Source organism: Scleropages formosus, chromosome 25 (genome assembly GCF_900964775.1).
Source record: "Scleropages formosus chromosome 25, fSclFor1.1, whole genome shotgun sequence".
Taxonomy (NCBI): domain Eukaryota; kingdom Metazoa; phylum Chordata; class Actinopteri; order Osteoglossiformes; family Osteoglossidae; genus Scleropages; species Scleropages formosus.
The window spans coordinates 5,981,716-6,002,571 of NC_041830.1; the positions used below are offsets into that span (position 1 = coordinate 5,981,716).

General features: G+C 40.6%; 1 protein-coding gene across 2 annotated transcripts in view; it reads right to left on the reverse strand.

Annotated features, from left to right (window-relative positions):
- Positions 1-431: 431 nt before the first annotated feature.
- Positions 432-20,856, reverse strand: part of LOC108928258 (contactin-associated protein 1-like) — a 36,078-nt gene continuing 15,653 nt past the window's right edge. The window contains exons 8-24 of one of the 2 annotated variants that reach the window (XM_018742127.2): positions 20,483-20,744; positions 19,313-19,462; positions 18,905-19,076; positions 16,695-16,801; positions 16,299-16,421; positions 14,573-14,776; positions 13,813-13,969; positions 11,528-11,655; positions 11,128-11,301; positions 10,696-10,914; positions 9,861-10,100; positions 8,620-8,853; positions 7,821-7,948; positions 7,491-7,584; positions 5,721-5,951; positions 4,794-4,841; positions 432-906 (exon numbers count right to left, since the gene is read on the reverse strand). In XM_018742127.2, coding sequence (XP_018597643.1) covers positions 698-906; positions 4,794-4,841; positions 5,721-5,951; positions 7,491-7,584; positions 7,821-7,948; positions 8,620-8,853; positions 9,861-10,100; positions 10,696-10,914; positions 11,128-11,301; positions 11,528-11,655; positions 13,813-13,969; positions 14,573-14,776; positions 16,299-16,421; positions 16,695-16,801; positions 18,905-19,076; positions 19,313-19,462; positions 20,483-20,744 — 2,880 coding nt within the window. In that variant the 3' untranslated portion in view covers positions 432-697. Of the gene's footprint in view, positions 907-4,793; positions 4,842-5,720; positions 5,952-7,490; positions 7,610-7,820; positions 7,949-8,619; positions 8,854-9,860; positions 10,101-10,695; positions 10,915-11,127; positions 11,302-11,527; positions 11,656-13,812; positions 13,970-14,572; positions 14,777-16,298; positions 16,422-16,694; positions 16,802-18,904; positions 19,077-19,312; positions 19,463-20,482; positions 20,745-20,856 lie in introns of those variants that run through there. The other variant, XM_018742128.2, reaches the window with a different exon arrangement.

Here is a 20,856-nt window from a genome sequence, read left to right on the forward strand (position 1 = left end):
CAGTGCCAGGGAAAAATTCGAATAAATTATTCAAATGCAGTCTGAGTTTGCAGTTTGGCGGGTTAACTTTATCTCCATTACAAGTCTAACTCTCCATCCATTTTCAAATACCTAATTTGAAAAATATTTATTATTAATTATTATTATTATTATTATTATTACTGATGTGTTCCGTGTTTCTATACTGCCAGCGTCCATTCCACTGCAATTGATTTTCAACTCCTTAATAAAATCAGAAAACTTCAACGTTGACAGATCTCACTTGTTTCCATTTCTTCTAAGGCTATAAATATGTTACTATTAAGTTAAACACAGGAATAAACTGACATTGGAAATACTGCAAGAGTGCCCGTCGCGTTTGATTTTTCTTACTGGAAAGTCAGACAATTACTATTAAAATGACTTCCTAAAAACTGCAAGATTCAGACTAAAAAGGAACAACGAAAACTTTTTCATTCCAGACTAATGCTAAAATGAAATTTGATTTTTTTCATGAGTTCCGAATTATTTTTCCTTTATTTGCGGAAGGGAACTGAACCCAAGGTAAAGCTCATTCTGTACCCTCTAATACTGTGTCAGAGGTGAGTAAAGGAAAGAAAAAGAAAGAACATCCAACCTTTAAAGAGGTTAAGAAAAAGGAGCGCACACAGGTGTTGTGGTTGCTGAATGGCTAACTCCAAATCTCAGTGTCCCACTGTTATTCACTTGCCAGCTCCTCCTGGATCTTGGGCAAGCTCTTCTCCTTTGACTTGCGGCGAGGTAGGGTCTCTGTTAGGGGCTTGGCGCTGCTTGGAGACTCCACAATTTTGGGCTCATTGGTGCTGTAGCTGCCCTTATAACGATACAGGTACGTGTATATTGCGTAGAGGCCTCCAAATAGCAGAAGCAGGGCAAGAAAGACCAAGACTGAAGGAGACAGAAACCAAAAGAGGCATGGTAAACAGTGAACAGTGCTATTAAGGTCAATGTTTGAAATGGATTATTCATTTTTGACATTAATTATTATTATTATTATTATTATTATTATTATTATTATTACAAAGCCTTGTGACTGTACTCCATTAGTAAGACCGGTTTCTACTCAGTTCTTCAGTTGTCAAACCCAATGGTTTAATCCCATTTTCCAATGGCGCCCATGAGTCACGTTGAATTTAGGGTAAAATGGTCATGAGGCTGAAAATTTTTATTTGATTACATGAGATCATCTACAGCCGCTGCCTTAAAGACAATGCCAACATTTTGCTGCAACAGGTGCCTATTAGAGAAGTTTTCGGAGAACAGGTGTAGACAATGTGAAGAAAGGTGCTTTGAAAAGGAAAAGGACACCAACTCCAAGCAGCAGCTATAGTTTCAAACCTTTCAAATCAACCCAAAATGTAGCTGGAAGAGCTAATTTTCCACATGCTCACACAACGTAAAAATGCCAAATAATTTGAAGCTACAAAACGGGCGGCACAGCAAGAAGTGCTGCTGCCTCACAGTGCCTGGGTGGTGCGAGGGGACATGGGTTTGATTCCCTCTCAGTCTGTGTGGAGTTTGGATGTTCTCCAGGTGCTCTGGTTTCCTCCCACAGTCCAAAGACATGCCGTTCAGGTTCCCCCCATAGTGTGTGAGTGACACAGAGAGAGTGTGTGTGTTCCACTGATGTATGGATGAGTAACCCAGTGTAAGTGGTGTATCTAGCAGTGTAAGTCACCGCGGTGAATAAGGTGTGTGGGCTCATAACACTACATAGAGTTCATTGGAAGTTACTTCGGAGAAAAGCATCTGCTAAATAAATGTAATGTTTTACTAAAAGGCTTGATCAGTAAAACCCTCAGTGCATCCTCTGATCCTTGTTGCACATTTGGAAAAGAAAAGAGGGTCACGATCAGTGCATACAATAGTAGGAACTGACTGATCATGTAGCCAGACTTCAAAATGTTGCACTGCTATAAATAAACGTAAATGCACAAAATAACCCTAAGGACGGAAGAGCAGCCACCACACACAGCTTTTGCGAAACGAACCCAGCCCCAGGAGCCGACACAATTAATCACGAGTGCCGCGTGCTTCCTCATTAACCCTGTTTTAAAGCGATTCAGAGGAAACAAGCTGCCAGTGACCCTTGAGGAAATGAGTTGAACACCAAGAGTCATTTATCCCCAGAACAGCCAAAGTCAGTGAGCTGAGCACTAACAGCTCCAGTCCCAAACTCAACCAGGATGTCAGAAGTCAATAAATTCTGCACTAACAGCTCTTATCACAAACACCGACAGCGTATAAGCCGAGAACTAAAAGCTCATTAAATCAATCCAGGCACCAGCTGCATCCATGTGGATGGAGAACTGAAAAATACAACAGACAAAATAGACACAAGTATATAAAATATACCTACTCACAATAAATGAATAATTCAACAGTCCTGAACGCAGCCACAGTTGTACCTTGTTTTACAAAGATTCAAGTTACTAATTATGAACATTTATTCATTTAGCCAACACTTTTCTCCAAAGCAACTTACGATTTTAAGGTCACAGTTGTTACTTACCCATTTGTACAGTTGGGTAATTTTATTTGAGCAACTTACAGTAAGTACCTTGCTCAAGGGTACTACAGCCAGAGGTGGGGATCAAACCTACAACCTTCTGGATCCAAAGGCAGCAGCTCTAACCACTACACTACCAGCTGTACCTTTTTCTCTTTTTTTTTTTTTTTTTTTTTGCATTTTCTTCACCAGTTATTTTTCTAAAATTTGTTAAAACTGGCAAGAAGCAAAACTGGACTGCTATTACAGGCAGCAAAATGCACTCAAGCTGTGGAGGGTGGCAGGAAGAGGAAGGCGGAGAGGGAGCGTCACAGAACACATTCGGCACTGTTTTCACGTTATCGCTATATCAGATTTTACAGAAAGAACCCGGCAAACAAACAGAGGTATGATTTTGTTACTCTGTTCAGACAGCAAACCTAGCCAGGAAATGATAAACATCTTAATGTAATGCCTTGGTTGCTTCCTTTTGGCCAGTTTTATGAAGTTTATCATGGCAGCAACTGAGAGCATGGTGTTTAGAGTAGCTAAGTTTGGACCCAAAGGTGGCAGGTTTGAATCCCACCTCCGACTGTTGGACCCTTCAGGAAGCTACTTACCTTAAGTAGCTCCAGCAAAGTTACCCAGCTGTATATAGCTGTACTGATGTCATGCACACATTGTATTTTCTATGAGATCTACGAATAAAAGTGTCTGCTAAATGAATAAATGTAAATGTATAAATGGCAAATACAGGTGGTCCCCGATTTACGATGGGTCGACTTTACGATGATGAGCTGGCAATAGACATTCATTAGAAACCGTACTTCGAATTTTGATTTTTTCCTGGGTAAGCTATACGCGGAGCGATACTCTCTCGAAATGCTGACCAGCGACAGTGATCCGCGTCTCCCAGTCTGTCGTGCAGAAGTGTGTATTAGGTGTATTAAATGCATTTTAGACTTACAATATTTTTGACTTGTGATGGGTTTCGGGGAACATAACCCCATCGTAAATCGGGGATCACCGGTAATTATAAGTCGCTTTGCAGAAAAGCACGAGCAAAATTAATGAATGTCGATAGGACACAGATTTCAGTTAAGGTGAAATACTTTTTAATTCGTTCTCCCCACCCAGTCCATCACTACACTGTAGCTCATCCTCCTTTAACTCCACTGATTGATTCTCCTGTTCTAAGGGATAGAGGAACATGGCACCATCTTCCACAACACAGCACTTTGAATAGAAGCCTATGGACATTAGTTTTTTCCAGTTATTTTGAAGTGCCCTTAATTTTAATGTCGTTTCATGTTAATACAAGATAATAAATTGGTGTCCACGCGGTATTTTGCATAACTCTCAATGTTGCTGGTATAGAGTGAGATATTAATGAAAACAGGAAAGTCTTACAGTGAATGTTCATTTTATATTTATCTGATGGTTTCAAGGTGAGAAAAATGTAAAGATTAAGCTGCATTACTAAGATTTTATTGAATGTGACGTAATGGACGGACTTACAAACATCTTTGAGTTACAAACCGACTTGCAGTCCCAAACGCACTTGTAAGTTGAGGTTGAGGTTCTTTCTTTCATGGGTCTTTAATCTTATGGAAGGAAAGTTTCTTTTGGCTGCTACTGTCAATTTCCAACAGCTGGAATGAAGTTAGAGAAGTGCCGCTCTAAAGAATATGCCCTGACAGCCCAACCCAGGCTGGTATTCTAAGAAGTGGGGTTGAAAGCTTCTTCCTTGACTTCTACCTACGAATCTACAGTGAGCAGTTTATGCACTTACTAGGGGTTGTGTAGTTACCATACTCTAAAACACAGTCTCCAGTGCCACTTCTTTTGGCATCATTATTCAAGAATTAGCAGACAACCTTATTCAAAGCAGTTTACCACTTTACCCATTCATAAAACTGAGTATTTTACAGGAGCAAGTCAGGATAACTCCCTTGCTCAAGGGTACTACTGGAAGGCCCTTTCTGGGACAATGACCGGCAACATTCGCAGTCGTGTAAGCACTAGATCTCCTGCTGCATATTGTCATTTTGTAGTTATTTTAAACAAACTTTAGTTACAAACAGTGATAAATGTAAAGTCTGCACAGTATTCAAACTAACATAATTTATTTGGTTGATCTTGATTTCCATCGCAAACCACTGTTTACTGCTTACAGCCGCTTCACTGGAAACTTGAGGCTTTTTATTCCATAGCAGAAAACATTTAGTTAGTCCCACGCACGCACGCACGCACGCACATCACTCATCATTTGTGTGCCGGAACTTACGTGTTATCACTGGTGGACTAGACAAATCATCATGGATGTAGTAGAAGACTGAAAGGAGAAGAAGTGGAAAGTGAACGTAAGTAAGAGATTATTTTACTTACTTCGGAACATTTTCATCTCTTCAGGTCGTGGCTACCGCAGTGTGTTTGGAGGTATCTGCAATTTCTTTAAGTGCATCTCTAGTGCTGTGGAACTCATTGTTATTTTAGTTTCTAAACTGAGAATTAGATTTGGGGCATTTAATGGAAACAGAACTGAGTCAAAAGAGACACACACACAGACACACACACACACACACATTTTCAGAACCGCTTGTCCCATATGGGGTCACGGGGAACCGGAGCCTAACCCGGCAACTCAGGGCGTAAGGCTGGAGGGGGAGGGGACACACCCAGGATGGGACACCAGTCCATCACAAGGCACCCCAAGCGGGACTCGAACCCCAGACCCACTGGAGAGCAGGACCCGGTCCAACCCACTGCACCACCATGCCCCCCTTGAGTCAAAAGAATTTTTTTTTATTTACAGTCATGAAATTTGTACCTGTGCAATGCGATTTGAAGCCACACATTTATTTTATTTTAAAACAAGGCATAGCTTTGCACTCGATGGTGAACTGACGACAAAAGAAACACGCATGTTTTACTGTACTTGCATCTTGGGCTAATTTATTTTTTTCTCATGGCTATGCGTTAATTCATTCTTTCTGAATGGCTCACCCGGTTGCGTTTCGCAGTGCTTCAAGTTTAAATAAAATCAAATATACTAAATTCCCAAAGCAAGTATATTACTATAGAGAGCAATACCAAAAGCTCAGTCAAAATGAACTCATTTTAGACAACTGAAACTGTCGACTAAGTTATCCACATTTCACTAAGACAGTCACAAGATATGAACTTATTAGTAAAATGAGAAGTGAGGTCTTACTTGGTCCAGTGTACCAGGGGTCGTCCGACAGGGGCACCATACCCAGGACTGGGGGAAAGGCCCCACAATTGGACTCCGCTACAAACCCTTGCACAGTGACCGGTGGATGGGTCATATTGGGCCGGAAGTACGTCTTCAGCGGGGCATAGATGTTGTACCGGACTCCTGATATACAGCCTACAAACCCTGGGGAGTTGTGTTTCTGGATGTCATAGTCAATGTCCCCCACCTCTGTGTGACAAAAGAAAATCAAAATGGCAGCAACAAGTCAAAATGACAGTAATAGAGGGACTGGGAACACAGCGTGCTTCGTAAAACCGTATATTACGGGAGGTTCATATAGCTCTTCCAGTATATACTTTGTTTTATGTCCTCATGAATAATGGTGCTCTGTCCCTGCTGGGGTTTGCTCTGAATAGGTCCACCACTGCACTTGAATCTACACATAAATACACACACACACACACACACACACACACACACACACACACACACACACACACACACCATCTGAAATCGCTTGTCCCATACGGGGTCACGGGGAGTCAGAGCGTAACCCGGCAACACAGGGCGAAGGGCTGGGGGGGAAGGGGACACACCCAGGATGGGACGCTAGTCCGCTGCAAGGCACCCCAAGAGGACTCGAACCCCAGACCCACCGGAGAGCAGGACCCGGTCCAACCCACTGCACCGCCACGCCCCCTATGCATGTAAATAAATTTAATGGAAAACCACTGGTTGCGATTTGTTAACCATGGCAGCTTCAAAAATGCCTCACCGGTCAATCCAGCATGTGTGCGCTACAGTACTTGAAATAATGTGAAAGTAAATCGAAAAATTAAAATTTATAATTTAAATTAAGTATTGAAGTAATTCTGTCCCTTTTAACAGGATTTGGTAATATTTTACTGCAAATGGGTGTCAATGTTGGGGCTCAGAAATCCATGAAATTTTTATCATTGAAACAAATGGCAGTTATGTCTGTGATTTATTTCAATTCACCTAACAAAGGTTTTTGTAAGGCTAAGGAAGATAATTTAATTTACACACACACACACACACACACACACACACACACACACATTGTCCGAAACCGCTTGTCCCAGGTGGGGTTGCGGGGAGCCGGAGCCTAACCCACCAACACAGGTTGCAAGGCTGGAGGAGGAGGGGACACACCCAGGACGGACTGCTAGTCCATCACAAGGCACCCCAAGCGGTACTCGAACCCTAGAGCCACCGCAGAGCAGGACCTGGTCAAACCCGCTGCACCCCCGCGCCCCCCTTAATTTAATTTAATTTGATTTAATTTAATAATTTCAGACTGAAATGTTCTTTATTCTTAAATACTGATCTCTGGTGCATTACAACATTTCAGCAAAAGACAAGAATATAGTGCTGTGGTTGCTGATGTTAAATGCCATCAAGTCAATGTTGACTGTCAACCACAATCAGCCACAACCAGCATCCTGTCAAGCACACAAGTAGACTACCTACAGACTGTTTTCCTTGTGTGCTTGTTTTCTTTATTTGTGTCCCTACACTTGTAGCTGTAATTGAGTGCATCAGTTATTGTTAGTCAACTTTCCTGCAACTTGTCCCAAGCCTTAGCAACATGTCACCATGTCAACCCAGTCTTCACCTCGGTCTCATCTCTCTGCCTTGAATCACCATATACAGTATTAAAGTTTCAAACTGATTAGGTAAAAAACTTTCATACACGTTTTGCGTCAGGTGTTTAAGCACAGGTATAAGACGTAGAAGGTGACTTACCCATCACTCTTCCCATAAACATGGACTTCGGGGAGTCAAATCTGATATCTTCTATTGCTGTAATATGCTCTTTTATTGGCTCTGTATAATCCACCTGCATTTCAGACAGAACGACAGGCCTGATGAGAACAAAAGTTCAAAGAGTAAAATTAAACGCAGCCATATTTCCAAAAAAATGTGTGAAATGTCCAAAAATAACAGGTTTTAGGGTTTATTACTTCAATCTGCGCTTTGATGGGCCAAAGCTGCTGAATTTATTAGAGCCTCTTGATGTGGTTAAAGAAGTACTGCTGAACTGAACTGCATGGTCAGGGGAGAGATGGGTTTTACCTGAATTCGTATGGTTCTGTTATGTCTGGTGATGTTGACAAAGTGTGGGTATCCATCTGCCAGGTTTCTTGAGGACACTTGGAATTTATGAGTGAGTAGGCCCAGGCGATACCTCAGCATTACACTACCTAGAAGGAAATGAGTTTTAAAGAGTCTATTTGATGCAGTTTTTGTGGACATAGGTGTGGGGATTTGTAACGTAAAAGAAGGAAAAGTAAATCTGGTATTTTGACTTGTACACTTGTATATCAAATACAACATATTTCATCAGGTAATTCATTCATTGACTGATTGACCCCACCATGCGTAATCAATACAAAATACCCACAAACACACTATGCATTTGCACATAAGATTCCATAACAAAATATTTCAATTTATCTCTCCTCACTTTTTTACCATACAAAATAAAACATATTTTGTATGGTTAAAAAAAAAAAGTATTTATTTGTATTTTTCCAGTTTGTAATCGTTTCAATGTGTTGGTTTTTTATTCATACTATATAATATGCAAAATATTTTTATATGCATTATAACTGGAAAAGCCACAAAATAAAGTCAACACCTTGAGTAAAATATACCTTCAGTAGTACTGAAAATACTGAAATCTTGATACCATACAACACTGACTTCAATGATAAAAGCTGTTTCAGCTGTTTTTCAGATCATGCTATTGCAGCAATAAAATCCCACACAGCCAGTGGCCCCACCTGAGTAAAATCCAAAGTAAATACCCCATGAAACAGCAATCAGCAGTGTTTAGTTATACATGTGTGTTCTACCCCCACTTTGCATGTACCATCAGTTTTCAGGAACACAGCAATGTAATCCCGGACAAAGGAGCTGATGTATAGCAGCACAGCTGGTTTCTGGGTGGTGCTGAAGCTGAACTCAATCTCATCACTGGTCTGGTTGTACCCCAGGCTGAAATTGTGGGGGTCCAACCAATGCGCCCACTGGGCCTCATCTGAGATCGCCTCGCTTCTGATGTTGTACCGCAGCCATGCTCCTGCTTCAAAGTATGCGCCGATATCTTGTCAATATAGAAAAGAGACGAAAATTAGCTTGAGGACAGTTCTGCTAGCAGCTACCGTACTTTGTTCAGCATATGAAATGCAAGGTCCAGGATACTTCTGCTGCTTCTGAACTGTTTCAGTTTCAACCCACCGCTCCCATTCAGAGAAATATATTAACATGAACCTGGCCTCCAAGAGTGATTTGTACCATAAACCCCACCAATTTCCGGTCTGTGGTTGTGGTTTACACCAAGCCAAAGCAATCTATTACATGTATGCCTTGCTAGGAAGGGCAAAAAAATTTTTTAAAAAGTTGATAGAGAACCACCTTTCCTCAACATTTGCTGCCGTTAAGCTAAATTAGAACAAAATGAGCAAAATAACAGATTAACAACACTACAATGTAAAATCCAACACATACTGAGGGTCTTGGCTGCAAATTCTTGGGAAGGCAACGAAACTCATTTCTGCTAAGCTTAAAACCAATACCTAAAAATAAATTAACTCAAATATTCTTTCTTTCGAGAGCACTGATCCCATGTGCCTTTTCACTGTTGTAAGAGCAGCAGGCACGGTAGTTTTTAGGGACTTATAATTATATAGCTGTCAATTCAAATCACACACACACACACACAGTGTCTGAAACCACTGTTCCCATACGTGGTTGCGGGGAGCCGGAGCCTAACCCGGCAACACAGTGCGTAAGGCTGGAGGGGGAGGAGACACACCCAGGACAGGATGCCAGTCCATTGCAAGGCACCCCAAGCAGGACTCAAACCCCAGACCCACCAGAGAGCAGAACCCAGTCCTACCCACTGCCCCACCGCACCCCCCACAATTCAAATCATAGCAGAGATTGTGCTTTAGTACCCTTCAGCAAGGTATTTAAAATGAACGGCTCTAATGCAGCATACAGCGATATGGGTGGATAAAATTGTAAGCTGTGTTGGCCAGCAAAAAAAGAAAAAACTTACAAATATGATATGTGTATAAAATGTACAAATTTAAGGTTAGAATACATTACCTTTGTGACAATAGAATCCATCAAAAGCTGTGTTATTGCAATCGCAGTAATACGAGGCATAACCCTCCATACAGCGTCCACCATTTCGACAGGGCATTGTGGTATTCAGACACCGGCCAGTGCAGTTCAGTCGAATCCCTTCCTTGTCGTTGACCTTCCCTTCAAGGTCTATCGGCACTCCGTTCATCCGTAGGCCGCGGAGACAACCCAGATAGGCCCGCTGTTTTTGCTTGGCTGCGCCTGGTGGGAGAAGACACCTTGTGGCACATCATGCTACCCTATTTTGTTTATACATTTTGAATGAAAAGCTATGAAAGCCACTGTCTTTTAACATCTTAACCACATGTTTTACAAACCTCTACAGAAAGGCTACAAATGGGGGTGTCAAAGTTTTAGCAGCTAGGAGGTGCTCAAGAAGTTTTGTTTTTGTTGGGAACTTTTGGGTCACTGCAATTGCAGGTATATAAATTTCTACCTGTAGAACAGATATACAGCTAAATCTGTGAAAACCTATCCATGGAAAATACTTAATACTGAGTTCAGTTTCTTTTAAAACTGTGACACATCAATACTTTCCCAGCGTTAACAAATATATCCCTTTTCTGTTTTTTGGACTTAGTAAAGTAATGACAGAGGTGAAAATTCACAGGAAAAACAAAAAAAGCAAAAATTCAAATATCAGCAGCTGTCCTCCATAAATGCAAACGCAAACAAGTCACGTGGCCATGGACTTTTTGCAAAAAGACTCCAAATACAAAATTGTCGTATAGGAAATTCTATTAAAACTAATCCTTTTTTGCCATTACTAAAGGAATCCGTGTAAAGAGTAACGCACCCACAAGGAGGGGCTGGGTGAACTTCATAGTGACATAGGTCTGGCCAGGAAAGCGCCGTATAGCCCAGGGCAAGTAGTCCACCTTGAGTCGGGCTTCTTTCACATTGATCTCCGCCTCCACGTAGTGCCACTCATCGTCATTGAGAGCCCAAGGTGAGCGCAGGGTGACGTTGATGATGCCATCGCCTACACTAAAGACGAAGAGCAAGTCGGTAGTGGCTGGGGGGCAAGACATCAGATGAACACAGCGGTTAGACTCCTGTAAGAAAAGGAGTGGTTATGCAGCAAGTACACGAGTGACAGTGGCATCATTGCCTGCAAGGTATAATTTATCTATCTGTCAAACACAGGCAAACAAATCCAATTATCAGTCCATTAGGTTCTGGAAACGCAGAATTGGACGACTGTAGTATTCCTTAGTGCTTAGCTTACAGTTCAGTTCCACCCGGATGAAGTTGCGATGGCGGTCGTCCGAGTTCTCTAGGAAGACTCCATGGTCAGAAGTGGTTTTGAAATAGAAGGAGATGTCAGCACTTGTGCCTGGCCTGAACGTGGGAAACTTCAAGTAGGTAGGTTTTGTGAAAGACACAGTATTCCAGGTGTTTCCTGTGTATAGGCACAAAACAAAGGTCCTGTAACCCAGACTCCAGAGACACAGGAAAAAACTGAAAAATTCAGTGTTTTTCAAACGAACTCTTTCATTGGGAATAAGTACTATGTTTAAATGTTTCCCCAATTCAGTTGTTGAGAAGAAAAACTTCTACTTTAACTTGCAATGACATGAAACAACATTAATGCCTGAAGACATTCTTGCAAAGACTGCATTACTTACGGTCACCATGGCAACGCAAAGGCCCAACATAGAACTGGGCCTCCGACTCTGTCCGGTTTGTGTCCCCAACCACAACCCTTCGGACAGGTAGGTGATCTCTGAAGTTCAGCCATCCCCTGTCTGAGTGCCTGTTGTCAAATTAACACCAGTCTTTTACTCTGTATTCTTATTTTATAATAAATTCAGAACATTAATGTCAAAATACATTCAATATATTTAAATTAGCCTAACCGTATCAATATTCAGCTTGTTCAGTAATGTCTTTATAAAATATAATACATATATATAATTAATTCCATGAAATCACCATCACACAAATCCCCAGGGTGAGGGGATAAAGCATTTCATGGGAAAAAAAATATATTGGTTAAAGAAAAATGTACCACCTAAAATACATTAAAGTATAAAAACAAGACATGTCAATGGTAACCCATTATTTGTAATATTCATCACAGAAATGATCATTTCTAAGTTATTTTTCGTGTATTTTCATTCGTTCACCATCAATAACCACCTGTCATCTAAACCCAGAGTCTAGACAGGATACACCCTGAACAGAGACATTTTGATCATTCGGTGTTAAGTGTTTATGATGTAAGGAAATAAAGTTAGCAAGATCACTGTCTCTGTCTTTCACTCTGCAAAACTTTCAGAGTATGCTGTTTGAGATGCTGTGTAGCATTATTAACAAATGTTTGACTTTAGATCTTCATTTAATTGCAAGATTAAGGCTTTATTGACACTTGTATAAGGGTATTCAAGTTATAAAGGCTGATTATATAATTAAATAATTTAATAATAAACATCGTTATTGTTTATTTCCATAAATTAGTATTAAGGTGTCATGGATAGTGTAGTGGTCAGAGCCACCACCTTACACTCAAAGGTTTGAATACCCACTCTTGCTGTAGTACCCTTGAGCAAGGGTACCCAGCATCGCACCAATAAAACCACCCCGCTCTGTCGTCAACTCTTCTTCAGATATACTGGCACGTTTGCAAATCAAAAATTTCAAATTTGGACTCACCACTCCCTAAGACCATGGATTGTCGCTCCATGCTTTATGGTCTTTCGCATAACAAAGTCTTTTCTGCTTGTTGCCATTCCACATGAACGGCTTCTTAGGTGAGGCATGCCCTACAAGACCATTTATTTTAAGGCTTCTTGACATGCTCTTGATACGCTTTGGTGTACGTTGGCACCAGATAACTCTGCCACTTTGCTTCTGAGCAAGCACCTCATTGGCTTTCCTTCCGTCCCTCAAGTAAATCACCTTTAAGTACTATTAATGTTGAGATACAGACAGATTTTTCTGGTGTTCCAGTGGGTTTTTCTGTCCGGTTTCCTCAAATTTCTTTGTGACAATCTGAACACCACATCTTCAAAATCCAATTTTGACATGCTATTGCTCACTCACTATAACCTCGTTGATACAAAACTCTAATTTTACATCTGTCAGTGTATTTATAGTTGTCCACCATTTGTAGATATCATCCAATACACCCATTTGTTTGTGAAATTGCACCACCAGAATACCTACTCAGTACTTCATTCATTTAAATCAGGTGTGCTGCTAGTGAAATTGAACAAATACAGTAAATAGACTGGTTGAGTTGCCTCAAGGAGAGGTGTGGAAAACATGTTTTCTTTTCTTGAAAACCCAAAAATTATTGTTACTTTCTATTGTATCATTATTATCATTTATTTGTGTTTTTTTTTCTAATTTTCTACTCTTTTTGAGCGCAAATAAACATTGCCAAGAAAAATAGCTTCAAATACAATTTGCATGTAAATAATATGAACATAATTAACATAAATAAACATAATTTGCACCATAACTTTAAGATCATGCCCGGATAAGCCTTTACGCAGCTACTCCTGTAACGTAACGTAAATGTTTGTGTATCTCAAACAAAAAACAGTAGGAAGGTGATCAGGAATCGTCGATATTCTGAAACTTTTATCCAGCTACTCATATGATGAACATTGGAGCAGATGGTGGACAGAAACTATCTCCACTTAAGAGTCACACATCTGCAGGTATGTCTCTCTTTCTCCAAATGTAAAGCACAAATTGTATTTTCTATGAGATGTACGTCGCTTTGGAGAAAAGTGTCCGCTAAATGAATACATGTAAATGTATGTATAGCATATGTTGTTGTGTAGAACCCTAATATACAAGGGCAAAGTGTGCTTCAAATTACATTTAAGGAAGATAATAAAAAAAACAAGAGAGTCCAGTTTTCTCCTGAAGACCAAAACAAGGAGCACTGCCCTTCTCTTACCATTGTCTATAGTCTGCATCACAATTACAAGAAAACCTGGTGTCTTTACAGGTCCCATTAATCGCACAGCCACACTTCTGACTCTCTGGGAAGGACCCACCCCAGTACAAGTGGCTCTCATTATGGCGCCCCATCCAGTAGCTAAACGGCTGTCCATCTGCAGGAACGAGACGGAAAAACTGGCATGAAATTGATTTGTTTTGATGTTTTCCTTAGAATTAAGATTAAAAAACATATACCCTAGATCAGCTGAATCTTGAACCAATTTCACATTTAAATTTTTCTTGACAAGAATGGCAAATGTGCTCCATGTGTTAAAAAATGTACACACTGATTATGTAAAAATAGGAAAATTGTGTTGAACCTGTGGGAAGTAAAAGAATTTAATATAGCCAGCCACTGCTCTTATACGGTAACTTCTGAATCCAGAATGCTGTGGATGTTATTCTTGTGAAAAGTTCGTTTTTAACCATGCTGCAAGCAGGGCGGGAATGTATGACAACATATGAATGAAAGAAGCAGCAAATACTAAAGACAAGAACAGTTTCATTTTGTTAAATGGAAAATCTATTAATTTACTCATTGAAATAAAGGGCAGAAATCTTTTTAATGTATTTCATAATTTCAAACTTTCTGCAAAGGCAACTTACACAAAGATAACTTCTTCAGCTTATTAGTTTTGTAATATAATAGAAAACAATTTAAAATAAAGGGTTTCCTTTTTTAATTGCTTTCATGAATGTAAATCTCATCTACTCACGGGGCGTGTTCAGCAAACGCGACTTGTAGCAGGAGAATTCAATCCACTGCTCACAGTATCTGGAGGTATTGGCCAGGGCTGTAACCTCAGCCCAGGAGGCATTGAAGTATTCCAAGTCTCCAAGATATGGCTGGTCCACCATGGTGCCGGTCACTTTAGTTCTGTCCAGACGATTATGGTTTACCACTGTCCAGCCTTTGTACGCTATACGCACAAAAAAAGCAAATGAGTGTGCAAAAAGACTTAAAATGCACATTTCACCACTTATGATAACCGGAAGACTGTATATTCACTTAATTTCCACCTTAATTTCAAGAACACGATATTTTAATTCACTTGGTCTCACAACTCCCGTGATGAAATCCCTGACGTAAATCCACATCCATCTCGCTGCACAACTAGCTCTGGTTTGCGGATTCTTAATCAGCTCTTGACAGCGACAATTTAGAAATACTTTCCTTTCCAAGTGTCTTTCTATCCTAATTCCAAGTTCCTGTCCTGCCTGTACCAGTCCTCTGTCCCCCTGTCTTGGCTCCATGGTCCTGTCCTGTCCACGTCATGCGTTTGTGTGCCAGTTCAAATCTCGCGCCGTTGAGCCACATACTGTCCTTGTAAGAACACCCAGTACGTCTTTTTTTCCGTCTTCCTTGTATCACGTTCACACGTCATTTCCTAATTTACACTGTGCACTCGTATACAGCGCTGTGCAGAAGTTTTAGGCACTTAGGGAAAAAAGCTGTAAAGTGTGAATGCTTCCAAAAATAATGCTCTTAATTAGTAAACTTCCTACAAAGCTTAGTAACCATCCATCGTCAACAACTGCTTGTCCCAAGAGGGGTCACGGCAGGCTTGGCCAGGTCCCGCTCTCTGGCAGGTCTAGGGTTCGAGTTCGGTTTGGGGTGCCTTGCGATGGACTGGCATCCCGTCCTGGGTGCATCCCCTCCGTCTCCAGCCTTGCGCCCTGTGTTGCTGGGTTAGGCTCCGGCTCGCCGCAACCCCGCTTGGGACAAATGGTCTCGGACAGTGTGTGTGTGTGCGTGTGTGTGCGTGCGTGCGTGCGTGCGTGCATGTGTGTGTACTTTCTTTCTTTAACGACATACAAAACCCTCACTGTAACACCGTAACTTTTTGAAAAAAAATAAATATGCTCTTTCACATTGACACCAGTACAGAAGACATTAAATAACCATCTAAAAGAAATAGTTTTGTGAAACATCTAAGTGCCTAAGACTTTTGCGCAGTGCTATATTTTCACTCTGTGTCTGAGATCATCACGACTTTTGTACGTGTTCGGACGTTACAGCAACGCACGCCGATGTCGGTGTACCTCAGGACATGGCAGTTGAAAAGCTGAAAAGACATTGATGTATTTTTACCAGTGCAAACTTTTCTCCGAGGTATTTATTTTTCTTAAAAAATGAAAAAGTACTATTCCAATTAGCATACAAAGTGTTATACTAAAAGGAAAAAGTACGTAGTGTACCAATTCAAATCCTGTGCCAACTCACAATTCTCAAAGAACAGTCAAGCTGTCAAATACTCCCATTTTCCCAGCACACACTATACTAATATTTGGATGTAGAACTGATGAGCACCTGGTCCGCTCCACGTCACACCAAATTTAATATTATCACTATGTATGATTATTTTCAACCAGTACCTTAAGGTAGTATATGTCCAGTAATATATAATAATTATAAAATACAAGGAGATGAGAATTGCATACCTCCCATGCTACAATAAACCGAAAACGGTTTCAAGGGGCCACTCAAGTCAGGGTCGATGGTGTAGTTGCCCGAATAGAACTTGCCATTGAGTTTGTAAGCCTCACACGACTCCTTGTACACCGCTGTCCAAACAGATTAAGAAATAAAAGTTGTCACAAGGTTGTCACATGGAGGTTCATATCTGACAGGGCAGCACTGGGTGGACTTACGGAGGCTTTTATTATAATATTTCATTATACACATAACTTTGAGATTCATGTCAGAAGGTACTGATAGACTTGTGGCTTTGGCAGGTAATGTTACAATGAAACTAATGAAAGGAGACAGGAAGGCAGATGGTGGTAGAATAATATGATGCTGTCTGAACGCACACACTTTCATCATTTAATACTCACATCTGTGGCACACCTCTCCCTTGTAGCCCGTGTTTTCACACATGCACAAAAAGTCGTCCCAAGACTGGATGCATCGGCCTTCATGCTCACATGGGTTAGGGGTGCATCTGCATGGAGTGATTTAATAAACCACTGAGCTACAGTACATGCACGTGAGAGACAAAGTATGACACCAAAGGGTAATAAGAAGGGAGATCAAAAGCTGAAAAGGAAAGAGGTAGAATGGAGGCTGAGGGGAGGCTCTTGAGCAGAACAGACTAATATTTCCGAGGCCTCAGGTCACCCATTCACCATCTGAGATTTAAGGATTCATGGACAGACAGTCATAAACTTGCCCTGAGCCTCAGTTAATGGCGGCATTTAAAAGGCTTTCTCTGGAAGATGTATGAGCCTTTTCGGTCTGCCAGAGAAAGGCTGTGCTACAAGCACGTAATAACATGGTAACCTCAATTCATCACCAAGTAGGAATATGTACTCACCTTGGTGTAAATATTCATTCATTCATTCATTCATTCATTCATTCATTCAGTTATACACTACCTGGCCAAAAAAAGTCACCACCTGGATTAAACTAAGCAAACAGGTAAGAGCCTTCCATTGGATATTTACTGCAGTGATTATATATGTTTCAGCTGGCAACAAGTTATTTAACCCTAACTGATGCAGCGATTAGCTTCTCATTTCTGAAACAACCATGTCGGAAGACATATCCTGTGGTCGTGGAAAAGATGTTACTCTGTTTCAGAAGGGTCAAATTATTGGCCTGCATCAAGCAAACAAAACAACTAAGGAGATTGCTGAAACTACTAAAACTGGGATAAGAACTTTCCAATAAATTATTAAAACCTGGAAGGATAGTGGTGAACCATCATCTTCGAGGAAGAAATGTGGTCGGACAAAAAAATCTGGAACGATCGTGATCGAAGATCACTTAAACGTTTGGTGAAATCAAATCGTAAAAAAACAACAGTAGAACTCACGGCTATGTTTAATAGTGAAAGTAAGAGCATTTCCACACGCACAATGCGAAGAGAACTCAAGGGATTGGGACTAAACAGCTGTGTAGCCTTAAGAAAACCACTTATCGGTGAGGCTAATCGGAAAAAAATGCTTCAATTTGCTAGGGAGCATAAAGATTGGACTCTGGAGAAATGGAAAAAGGTCATGTGGTCTGATGAGTCCAGATTTACCTTGTTCCAGAGTGATGCACCCATCATGCCTACTGCCTAACGTACAAGCCTGTGGGGGCAGTGTTATGATCTGGGGTTGCTTCAGTTGGTCAGGTCTAGGTTCAGCAACATTAAGTGCCCAAAAAATGAAGTCAGCTGACTACCTGAATATACTGAATGACCAGGTTTTTCCATCAATGGATTTTTTATTTCCCTGATGGCACGGGCATATTTCAAGATGACAATGCCAGGATTCATCGGGCTCAAACTGTAAAAGAGTGGTTCAGGGAGCATGAGACATCATTTTCAAACATGGATTGGCCACCACAGAGTCCAGACCTTAACCCCATTGAGAATCTTTGGGATGTACTGGAGAAGACTTCGCGCAGCAGTCCGACTCTCCCATCATCAATACAAAATCCTGGCGAGAAATTAATGCAACTCTGGATGGAAATAAATGTTGTGACATTGCATAAGCTTATTGAAACGATGCCATGGCGAATGCGTGCCATAATCAAAGCAAAAGGCGGTCCAACAAAATATTAGAGTGCGTGACTTCTTTTTTTGCCCAGGCAGTGTATTTATAGAGCACTCTTCTCACACAGTGACACAGAACACTGAACAAAGGCATAAGACAAAAAGGTAGATGGCTATATATTAAATTACTACAATAACCATGCAGTTATTAAAGCTGTAAGTAAGCCTACAGGCCACAGAGGAAAGGAACAAAAAACTCCCAACCGAAAGGCAAGGGAGAAAAAAGTACCAGTGGCTCCCCACCCCTCTTGGGCGTATACTTAGCTGAGTCATCCAGACAGATATTTCTAAATCACAGACATTGCTAATGGAGGTCATTGATCTTGATTTTTGAATTATGTAAAAAATCATTTGACAGGGAAAAATTATTTTTAAGTGTATGTACATCGGGACAAGCGGTTCTTGAAATTGGTTGGTTGGTTGGTTGTACATCTGTTTAGGTTGGAGAAAAGTGAACAGTTAAATGGTCCACCAGCAAAGGGAAAACAAACCCTGTCCCCTAACCTGTCAGTTATACCACAGGTTCCCAACAGCAGCTCGGAGTAGCGCCCCCAGCGCCACTGCAGAATTAGGTCGATGTCAACAGGCTCATTGTCAATGAAGATCTGCTGCATGCAGCCATGGAAATTATTCAGCTTGGTTTCGCATCGGCCAGTGTTGTTGGTCTTGGGACACCCTAAGAGTTCAAAGAAGTTTATATAAAGAAAATTAATTACTGTTCAGCAGAGATTTGCTACACATAAGAAAGCAGCAAATGGATCAAATGAAATAGGTTACTACACCACAATGAAGCCATATTACGATATGTGCAATGTATGAGGATAACTAACTATATTAAAATACAGGAAAGAAGAGCCTTGGATCGGAACGATGCAGGACACATTCAATATAATATTCTTTGCTTTGACAAACCTCCAAAGTAATAATGGTCACCAGTGCGCACTACAAAAACGTTGGTAATCTTCAGTGGAGAGCCCTCATCGTCGTCAATAGTTACCGTTATAAAGTTATCTCTGGCTACAATTTCCACAGTGTGCCAGAAACCATCATTCAATCTATAACCTGTGGTAAAAAACAAACTATATTAGGTAGAATTCTTTTTATTGAAGATGACATTTTCTAATTATTTTTTTTTTCAATCTTTTTTAAGCAATCCCACTAAAATCAGTTTTACACAGACTGACAGTAGCAATAACATATGACATATTCCAACACTGGAAACAGGAAAACGAACACAGCAAGTGATATGGCGGGCTATGCAGTATTTCATCTGCTCCAATCAATACCGATAACATGCACTTCTCAATTACAATAACGTCAAAATGTAACTCCTGTTTTTTCCACTTTAAAAGAGGTAAAACATAATTACATTAATATCTTACAAAGTACACAGTTACTCAAAGCATTAAGTACTTAAGAATACAGAATGACCCAACAATTATAGAGCAGGTGATCATTAGATGAAATACTGCAAATGATAAAGTATTTGAGAAAGAGAGAGACATTTCAAGTTAGCCATTTATGTTGCTGTGGATTAGTTAATTAAATATAAATCAGTTACATTTATATTTAGATGTATTCATTTAGCAGACGCTTTTCTCCAAAGCGACGTACGTCTCAGAGAAATACAATTTGTGCATTACATTAGGAGAAAGGGACATAGTTGCAGATGCGTGATTCTCAAGTAAACCTAGTAAACTTAATTTATTTCTTTCCACTATACGCACCGATGTTCATCGCACAAGTAGGTGCATGAAAACTCAGACTAGACGATTACTGATCACCTTCCTACAATTTTTTTTAAGGTACACAAACAAACATTTACGTACAATACAGGAGTAGCGGCTGTGTAAAGGCTTATCTGGGCATGATCATGAAGTTATGGTGCATGAACATTTATACCGTACTTGAGCTTGAGAGATCACGGGCGAAGTGAGTGGAAGAGATGAGTTTTCAGACCCTTCTTAAATGTGAACAGAGTTTCAGCAGTTCTGAGTTATACAGGTTCTAAGTTGTATCAGTTACAACTATACAGGCAAAGATCATCTAGATTTACCTTTTGGTCCTGTTTAAGGAACTCACCTGCACCAAACTGTATCTTTTTCTTGTTAGGCTGTATGAGGGAGACATTGACCTGCCCCTCGCTTAGGCCCAGCTCCAGGGCTCCTAGGTCGTCAGCAAACCTGGTGAACATCAGCAGACCAGTATAATCCCAGGAGCGGAATTTGAATTTTACAGACATCCTGGGTTTTCTAATGACTCCAGGCAACTGTAAGAAGTTGTTTGGCCCAGCAAAGGTGAGTGGCTTCAGCATGATGTCATGGCAAGAGTATCGTATTGTTTTCTGGGAGAGAAGAAAAGAATTTGTCAGGGTTAAGCATGCTATAAAAAAACGGAATGGCAACAATAATTAAAGGTGTTAATAAAGTAAAAAAAACAGAAAATATTGAAAATGA